The sequence below is a fragment of the Chenopodium album genome, chromosome 12 (genome assembly GCF_948465745.1).
Source record: "Chenopodium album chromosome 12, dcCheAlbu1.1, whole genome shotgun sequence".
Taxonomy (NCBI): Eukaryota; Viridiplantae; Streptophyta; class Magnoliopsida; order Caryophyllales; family Amaranthaceae; genus Chenopodium; species Chenopodium album.
The window spans coordinates 1,049,267-1,059,282 of NC_137845.1; the positions used below are offsets into that span (position 1 = coordinate 1,049,267).

At 33.1% G+C, this 10,016-nt stretch overlaps 3 protein-coding genes across 3 annotated transcripts; all 3 read left to right on the plus strand.

Annotated features, from left to right (window-relative positions):
• The first annotated feature begins 772 nt into the window (after window positions 1-772).
• Window positions 773-2,146, plus strand: LOC145572744 (peroxidase 57-like). Its single transcript, XM_081631715.1, has 4 exons — window positions 773-1,015; window positions 1,114-1,293; window positions 1,461-1,626; window positions 1,737-2,146. Exons 1-4 carry the CDS (start codon window positions 773-775, stop codon window positions 2,144-2,146), a joined length of 999 nt encoding a protein of 332 aa, XP_081487841.1.
• Window positions 2,147-3,430: 1,284 nt separating this feature from the next.
• Window positions 3,431-4,829, plus strand: LOC145571491 (peroxidase 57-like). Its single transcript, XM_081630525.1, has 4 exons — window positions 3,431-3,661; window positions 3,799-3,978; window positions 4,122-4,287; window positions 4,429-4,829. The coding sequence occupies exons 1-4, from the start codon at window positions 3,431-3,433 to the stop codon at window positions 4,827-4,829; spliced, it is 978 nt and encodes a 325-aa protein (XP_081486651.1).
• Window positions 4,830-7,147: 2,318 nt separating this feature from the next.
• Window positions 7,148-8,818, plus strand: LOC145571492 (peroxidase 57-like). Its single transcript, XM_081630526.1, has 4 exons — window positions 7,148-7,378; window positions 7,481-7,660; window positions 7,802-7,967; window positions 8,231-8,818. Exons 1-4 carry the CDS (start codon window positions 7,148-7,150, stop codon window positions 8,641-8,643), a joined length of 990 nt encoding a protein of 329 aa, XP_081486652.1. The 3' UTR covers window positions 8,644-8,818.
• Window positions 8,819-10,016: the final 1,198 nt, after the last annotated feature.

A 10,016-nucleotide genomic window follows, 5' to 3' on the forward strand; every position in this document is an offset into this window, starting at 1 on the left:
GAACCTTGACCTTGGGCTTTTAATTGGATCATTTAATGACTAGGCCCAATTGGACTAAATTGGACCCAAACAAAAGATATTTAAACTCAAATTATAAAAATAGTCCATATATAATAAATTGTGGCCTAGCTTATTTTAATTGTTAATAGCCAAGAAACCCTATCTTAAAATATAATAAGTCTACTATAATTTTTTAATTTGTCAAATAGTATACGAAGTATATATTTAAGCAGAAAGGGTATTAGTCAATGGCATAAATACCTTCCAAGTGGCCAAATTGAGCCCTTTTACTAGGAATTAAAGTAAGGACGATGTCATCCAAGTTAAAGGTTTGATAAATGCTTGTATCAATAAATTTATTATGAAGAGCTAAGTACTAAATTATTTTATTCTAACAAACATATACTTTAATTTTGTTAAATTAAGTTTTATTAACAACTAGCCTTAATTTTTTATGAATTGAATTTGACATTCCAAATTGAACGAGTCGGCTGAATTGAGTTCAATCGATCATATCTTATAGAGAGCTTACAAAACCTGGTCGAAGAACGCGATTTATTTCTTACATCAATCCTGTACAATTGTACTGTAAGAACAATTCGTTCATCCAAAAAAACAACTAACTTAAGTTTATTGTCTTGTACTTTCCCTATAAGTACATACGCACCTATACTTCTAGTATATGTCATAGTAACAAAATAATATAACAACATACACTTTACTACGTACAACTTAATTTTATTGATTACTCTTAATTCTTAACTAAGGAAACATGGCTAGAACTACGGCTACTAGGACGAGTTCATCATGTAACGCGACACTGGCCGTTGCACTTCTCTTGATGACCCTTGTAGGACAATCTTATGGTCAGTTGCAGCTTGGATTCTACGTAGGAAAATGTGGGAAGAACAACGTCGAAAAGGTTATTTTCGACATTGTTAAGCAAGCTTTCGATAGAAACAACAGAGTTGTAGCTTCTCTTCTACGATTGCAATTCCATGACTGCTTTGTCAGGGTACGTACTTTCTAAACTTAATTTTGTATATTATATATCTTCATTTTTTAAACTGTGTATAATTTATTGTTTACTGATCAACTAATTGATTGATTTAGGGATGTGACGCGTCTATCTTGTTGGATGGAAGAGACTCAGAAAAGGCTGCATCCGGAAATATTGGTGTTGGACCTTATGATCTTATCGATGCTTGCAAGGAGAGCTTGGAGCAAATTTGTCCAGGAGTCGTCTCTTGTGCAGATATCATCGTCATAGCAACTAGAGTTGCAGTTTTCTTGGTATTGTACATGAATAATTTAACTAGAAAGTTTACTAATTCAATTTTTTTATTTTTTTTAAAGGTAAGAAAAATTAAACATTAGGCTAGCTAGCGATTATGACAAAGTAGTAATAATTCGTATAATATTACAACTTACACAAAATATGGATATAATAATTTGCTTAGGCCGGAGGAAGATGGTATCGCGTTGAAGTTGGGAGAAGAGATGGTGTCATTTCACGTGCTAGTGAAGCGGAAGCAAACCTTCCTGCATCATCAATCTCCGTTCCAAACGCCATTGATGAATTCAGAAGAAGAGGCTTGAACACTCAAGATTTTGTACTTCTCTTAGGTATGTATATCAATTTATCGACTTACATGTTACATATATAGGGTACATACTATATATGTAGAATTCATACTTATTAGAGTTTAACTTGCACGATCCATGGTACCTTATAGGTGGAGGACACACTGTAGGACGAATTCATTGCTCATTTGTGATGGAGCGTCTCTACAATTTCCAAGGATCAAGGGGCTCGGACCCAACCATGAACCCAACCACTTTCTCGTCTCTAAGTAGAACATGTCCTAGAAGTGGATCAAACAACTTTGTTTTCGCAGACCAAACTCGAGGAAGTGAGTTTAAAGTAGACAAGGCTTTCTACCAAGCAATTAGGCAAGGCAAGGGTGTACTACCAATTGATCAAGAGATTGCACGCCACCCACGTACCGTGAGTATTGTAAGAAGGCTGTCTATGACCGGGGACTTCACATTTGAATTCCCTCGTGCAATGGTTAAGCTTGGTAGGGTTGGTGTTCTTACTGGTAAACAAGGCCAAATTAGAAGGAACTGCCGCCGTTCTAATTAATTGACTAATTGATTAATTTACACACATACATTTCATTTCTTTGATCGTTACTAAATGTAAGAACAACGACCAAATGTTGTTGAGTTGCTTTTACCAGTAACTTTAATAATAATGTTGCTTTGGAGCAATTGTGTATTTATTTTAGAGACTTGATTTAAGTTTGACATATGAATTGTTGAAGGAGTTTATAATAAAAGTTCTATTTTCTATAGGAAAATTCCTAAAATATGTACTCATACACAAATATGTGCATATGTATAATATAGATTGCGTGCATGCTTGTAAATGTGTAAACTTTCTGTTCAATTTTTTTATGTACAAAATTTGATTTTATAAAATTATATGGAGTATCAAGGATGCAAATGAATAATTTATAACTCTATATTGTTGAACACCTTATTCCTTGGTAAATTTTTAGATCCTTGAAAATTGTAACCTTAAATTTTTTTTACGTTATTCATACACACCCCTTTAATTGTACTTTGTGATTTATGCGTTGTGATAAAAGCCATTTGAAAATTTGTTAAATTCTTCTCGATATTTACATTACAATATTAGCTTTTTAACTTTTACTAATGCATAACAATATTTTTATTTTTATTTTTTAAACTATATCATAAGTAAAGATGTATGTTACCGATATGATAAAAAAGTATATTGACAATCAAATGTACACGATTATTATGTAAATGGAGTAATAAAAATTAGGAGAGTACTCTTCAATGTACAATAGAGTGAATTTGACTAGCTAGTCTCTACATATCGTACCAATGCCTTAAACTTTTCAGTCAAGAATATAGATTTGTTATAATTCAGTTATTAAGAGGTGATTTTGAGAATCTAAAAATAATTCATCAAATGTTAAGTGTATAGAACCGAATAATTACAAACATTTTTACATGAATTTTGGTAGGAATCACCCTAAATAATAGTAAGTACTACTGAGTCCTTCGTCATATTCGTTTGTCTCCCAACTTGGAGTGCATATATATAATATGTTCGTAGTTGGGAGCAAATCACAGACATACATTATATTGGTAGGAATCACCCTAAATAATACTCCTTTAGTTTGTTACCAATTTGGTAATAAAAATTGCATTAATTCGACAATATGAAATGCACGTTAACAATTCGTGCGTACAATCACCAATTAATCAACTTGGTTGTACACTCAATTGTTGTAGCCTCGAACTGCCTCTATAAATATGGATCTCTATTATGGGTAAGTTATATCCAAAAAAAGTAAAAAAAAAATAGAAATATATTTCTTCCTAGAAATAAAAAATGGCAAGGGCTAGTGCAAGTTCTTCTTTTACAACGATACTAGCCATTTTTCTTCTCTGCATGACCCTCTTTGGCCAATCTTATGGTCAGCTGAAGCAAGGTTTCTATACTGGAAGATGTAGCTCAAACGTCGAGAGTGTTATTTTCGATATAGTTTCAAAAGCTTACCAAACTGATAAAACCATTGTTGCTGCTCTTCTACGAATGCAGTTTCATGATTGCTTTGTTGGGGTATGTAACCACTTAATGCATGTTGCAATGTTGGCTTAACATGTTAAATTTATGTACGAAGTAATGAATTATATGCACTACACGCTAGCTAGTTGATGATATGATAGATTAACAAGTGTTTTGTTTTTGTTGAACAGGGATGTGATGCATCCATCTTGTTAGATGGAAGCAACGCGGAGAAAAATGCACCATCAAATGGCAGTGTTCGAGGATATGAACTTATCGATGCTATCAAAGCAAGATTGGAGCAATTGTGTCCTGGACTTGTCTCTTGTGCAGACATCATTGTCATAGCAACTAGAGTCGCGGTTGTATTGGTATGCATTATATTATTACACACACTAGCTACCTATGTTATGTTACTTGTACATTGCATTTTAGAAAATTGAGAAATACAGTATATAGTTTGGACATGATCATTTAATGCACTAACACATAATATGTTAAATAATTCTTCTAGGCTCAAGGAAATTGGTACAATGTTGAAACTGGAAGAAAAGATGGATACTTTTCATCTATAACTGAAGCTGAAAAGAACCTTCCTCCTCCAACAATCTCAGTTTCGAATGCAATTAGACTTTTCGGTAGCAAAGGATTGAGCGCTAATGATTTTGTGCTCCTCTTAGGTATAGTAATTTTACCCAAAGAAAATACTTTAATACATTTCTGCTTCATATTATTTATAACGAATAGATATAATTGTGACAATTATTTCATGTACAAGATTAGCATGTATAGTATTTATAAACTTTTATATAAAACAGGAGGTGGTCACACCGTTGGAGCCATACATTGTAGCAAATTCCTAGACCGGTTATACAATTACCAGAACACCGGTAGAGCAGATCCATCAATGAATTCAGCAACTCTTACGTCGTTTCAACAAAGATGTCCTCGCAGTGGATCAAACAACTTTGTTTACGCTGACCAAACTGTAGGAAGTGAATACAAGGTGGACAATGGTTTCTACAAGGCAATTTCACAAGGCAAGGGTGTACTCGAAATTGATCAACGTATCGCAAGCGATGTTCAAACTAAGAGTACAGTGAGCAGGTTGGCTTATAGTGGAGACTTTGCTACCCAATTTGGTAACGCTATGATCAATCTTGGTAGGGTTGGAGTTCTTACACAAGGTCAAGTCAGGAAGAATTGCCGTCGTAACAATTAGTAACGCCTTTGATGTGGCCATTTGCAACATTATCTTCAACAAAACTGCCTTCGATGGCTCTACTTTTAGTTTACCCTAAACTCTTTCATTACAAGTTGGCTCTAATTTGTATTTGTACTTTTCCTTTATCATTTCATTTCTTCAACTATTATTGAGTTCAAACATTTGTTTAAGAGTAACATTATATGTTTGATCAAATCTCAAACATTATTGGTTACAATTTTTTTCATGTTTCTAATACTAAGAGTACGAGTATTAATTAATACGTTATTAATACTACAGGCCATTGTCTCCATATATATTATCTCCGGTACATCATATTGTATGTGTAATAATATGCTTATTATTCGTGACATGGTGCTATTTTATACCTTAAGTTCAGCCATAACTGGATTGGTATAATCCCTTCAAGGACATTAATTTGAAATTGTATTAGGCCACTAATTAAGTTTAGTTTTACTTCCTACTCGCAATAAATTAGAAAGAATTTTTTTAGATATTAAAAGGTAAGATGACGTTATCTATAGACAACAATTCTACATTAGTCAAGTTGGCTTGAGTAGGCCGAATTAACAAGAGATAGTCTCATGTCTCATCATAGAGTTATTAAAAGTCCTTTAATTTCTGTTGGATTAGTCTACAATTAACAAGAGATTGAGCAGTTGGCTTGAGTAGGCCGAATTCACAAGATATTGTCTCATATCTCATCATCAAGTTGGCTTGAGTAGGCCGAATTATTCAAAAATTTAATAATGTGTTGAAACTGGCCTGCATCACAGGAATGCCATAGTGAACTAATTAAGAAGCTAGGGCGGCAGTGGTACAATGGGGGTGACGCGGCTGTTCGTTCTCCCAGAGCACGTGCAATGCACGGTTGTGCCAAGGCGCCAAACTACAAGTCACAAGTTTTAATGTTCTCAAGTAGCCATAAGTTTTTATGTTCTCTAGCAGCAGTTATAAGTTTTAATGTATCAACTAAATAGCTAGGGACGGATGATATATATGTTATTCCTTTTAGTTTGGCATGCAGTTCAAAAAAAAAAAAAAAAAAAAAAAAAAAAAAAATCACATAGAGGAATATGATTAGCTAGCTAGCAATAGAAATTACGCATTGCATGGGTAGATGCTGTAAAACATCCTAGACAAGACAAAGTCCGTCCCACTTTTTTTATTTTTTATTTTATTTAATCTGATTTTTGGTTGTGTTAGTCCACAAATATGGTATGATCAGAGCCAATATGACATTAAGGTCACAGGTTAAAATCTCATCTAACTCAATTTTCAAGTAAATATATTTTGCACTAGGTATATATGAGAGGGCCCATGCCGCATCTTCATTTCAAGGCAATTATTGATGGCTCTCATGTGATATAGTAGAGTATACTTCCTTCGAATCTTTATAGTCACAACACTTTCTTAAAATGGAAATGTCACAATAGTTGCAATATACTATAAAAGGAAGGTTTTTATGATGACAATTGTATTATTACCTTTATTTAAAGCTCATGGCCCACTTAATTATACTTGAAATAACCATTTAACCTCATTTTAAGTGTATTATATCATGTGAGTTCCACTTTTTTTAAATACTGTGATAAAGTGTGTGTTACAATTATAAAAAAAACGGAGGAAGTTTAAACTAATCATGAACTTCAACCATCAGCTTTTGTGGCATATGGTACTGGGCCAGGGTCAATTACAATGGCAGTGGCAAGAATGAATATAGGAGTGATTTATTAAATAAATTTTTAATAACGCCTGAAAGTCTAAAACCCCTCTAATAACTTGATAAGGCTGTATATGGTTTGAGGCCGAGGCAAGTCAAACTCAAAAAAACAGCAGATTAGTGGTTGACATAACATAATTAATACGAGTAGTAGAAAATTTCAATCAATAATATATATAATATCAACATAATTGGCAACTAGAATGACTAATTGTAATTAGGTACTAAATATATTAACTACAATAAGTATTAATATATTAATATAAATCTACTAATAATTAATTAATTAAATAGTGTAGAAGATTAATATCTCTTTGAAGATCATTGTTCTTTGATGACAAAAATTTAAAAATTATTAAATTTTCGATTACGTAGTATATGACAGATACTTTATAGTGGAATAATGCACGTCAATTATTCTTCACAAGTCGTGCATACATGTAACTTAGCAACTTTTAGCCAAGAATTGTGTTAAGCAGGTCGTGCATTCGTGCCTTTAGGCCTATATATATGAGTCTCCATTTCTTGTAATTCATATAAACCAAAAAATATAAAAATTAATAAAGCATTTACATTTAATTTGTAGCACAATATGGCTAGGGCGAGAGCAAGTTCTTCCTCTACAACAATACTAGCCATTGTTCTTCTCTGCATGACCCTCGTTGGCCAGTCTTATGGTCAATTGAAGCAAGGATTCTATGCTGGAAAATGTAGCGCCAATGTCGAAAGTGTTATTTTCGATATAGTTCTTAAGGCTTACCAAAATGATAACACCATTGTGGCTGCTCTTCTTAGAATGCAATTTCATGATTGTTTTGTTGGGGTATGTAATTACATGTTACCTCAATTGCATATGCATGATCATGTACATTAAATGTTGTTATAATTAATATGCTAACGTGTATATATTGTTTTCGTTGAAAAGGGATGTGATGCATCCATCTTGTTAGATGGAAGCAACGCCGAGAAATTTGCACCATCAAATGGCAGTGTTCGAGGTTATGAGCTTATCGATGCTTGCAAAGCTAGATTGGAGCAATTGTGCCCAGGACTTGTGTCTTGCGCCGACATCATTGTCATAGCAACAAGAGTCGCAGTTGCCTTGGTATGCATTATACATACAAGTACTTGCATTGTTTTATTATATTGAAATATGAAAATTCGAGAAATATAAGCTTAAGTAGACATAAGACATCCATGATAAAATTTACTACTAACACATAATATGTTGAATGATTTATTTTAGGCTAAAGGAAATTGGTACGAAGTTGAAACTGGAAGAAGAGATGGATTCTTTTCAACTATAACAGAAGCCGAGAAGAACCTCCCTCCACCAACTATCTCAGTTTCAAATGCTATTAAGCTATTCAATAGCAAGGGATTGAGTTCTTATGATTTTGTGCTCCTCTTAGGTATAGTAACTTCGAATAATTAATTAGCATTTTTTCACAATAACTACCTACAATTGTTGTTGTTTTAGGAATTATCACTGTACCTACAATTTTTTTTTTATTGAAATTTACCATTTATATTTTATAAATAAAGATAAAATTTCCCATCATTTTTAAAGATGACGTCATGGTAGGGTCAACAAACTGTAAATGGTAATTCCTAAAATAGCAATAATTTTTCTACAAAACTAGCTTAATTAATGACGAGTTTGATCATACTACAGGAGGTGGTCACACCGTTGGAGTCATTCATTGTAGCAAGTTCCTAGACCGGTTATACAATTACCAGAACACTGGTAAACCAGATCCATCAATGAATTCAGCAACCCTTACGTCGTTCCAACAAAGATGTCCTCGCAGTGGATCAAACAACTTTGTTTTCGCTGACCAAACTGTAGGAAGTGAGTTCAAGGTGGACAACGGTTACTACCAGGCAATTGCACAAGGCAAGGGTGTAATCGAAATTGATCAACGTATTGCAAGTGATTCACTTACCAAGGATTCAGTGAACAAGTTGGCTTGGACCGATAACTTATTTGCCTACCAATTTGGTTACGCTATGGTCAAGCTTGGTAAGGTTGGTGTCCTTACTGGCTCTCAAGGTCAAGTTAGGTTGAATTGCCGCCGTAACAACTAACAACACCCACCACAATCTACATGGTTCGTTGTCGAACGACGTTGTTACTTATATTTGATGGCTTAACTATCACTCTTTCAATTCAAGCTCTTATGAACTTGTTCGTTAATCTTCATTACCATTTCATTTCTTCATTTCTTTTTAATTTTGATTTTTGTTAAGGAGTAACAGAGTGTTTGAATTTTCTGTGGAACTATATAGGTTCTAATTTTCCCTGTTTGTATTAATAACAAAAGGCGTGTAGTACAATGGGAATTGATCTTTCATTTATATACGAGTAATAACTTTCGTATTTTTCCTTGTTAGTTTCTCTTCAGTTCTTACACAAAAGATTGACTATATACTTTTTTACATGTTGTCAAACAAAATGTGTCCCCTTTATTCTTTTAGAGAGCACTTTGCATGATTTAATTTTTACCATAATTTGAATACTTTCATTTTGATGACTTGCCTTTAGTCTTTTGCTAACACCTTTAATTGTCTAACCACTTTAAGTTTACCGGCTTATTTAAAGGTCGTTACGTGACTATGTACCTTAACTTTTTCTCCTGCCAATTGATTACATGAACATTAAATGAGAAGATATATAAAAAAATAAATTTAGGGATCGGAGTAGTTTGATTCTAGCTTTTTAATAAACGTTAATTAAACCAAAATTACCTATAGTAAATTTAGACGACGATAAAGTCTAAGGAGAAAAAAACAGAACAAAAGATGAATAAAGCCAAATATACTTGTATATATGACATAGAAGGTGGTAAGTATTACAATAATCCATTATATATAGTAAGCAAAATCTACAGTACAGTCCTAGTATTCATTCTCATTCGAAATCTTTTCTTACAACACTTTCCTTTAGTAAAGACTTTGATGTTCTAAATTTCCAAAAGCAAATCTGCTTGGTATTTGCAATTTCGCATCAACATTTTTTTTCACTAGCGAACCTTAATTTTTTTTACTCCTTTTCTACTGTTATGATTTTCATCCACATCACCACGTGACCTCGATCGATTTCAGTCTTTTCAGATTGTATCGGATGATTTTCAGGTTGGGTTAATTTCCGTATGAGTCAATAGCCCCTTGACCATGACTTAAAATGTGTTTAATTAGCTTTTAGTTGATCCAATAGGTCAAGGGTGCTAGCTGCTAGCCTTGTTTTGTTGTTTGGCAAAGGTTATACTACGTAAGTATTAAAAAATTATCGATCAATTTGAATTTAGAATCGAACATACAATAAACAAAGAGAGAGTGTATAGTGGGAGCATTAAGGAGGACAAGACACACATATAAGTTAAATATACGTAGAATTTAATTTTTTTTTTCTTATCAAGTTTAGGATTTTTTTTTTTTTTTTTTTTTTTTTGTAAAAAGAA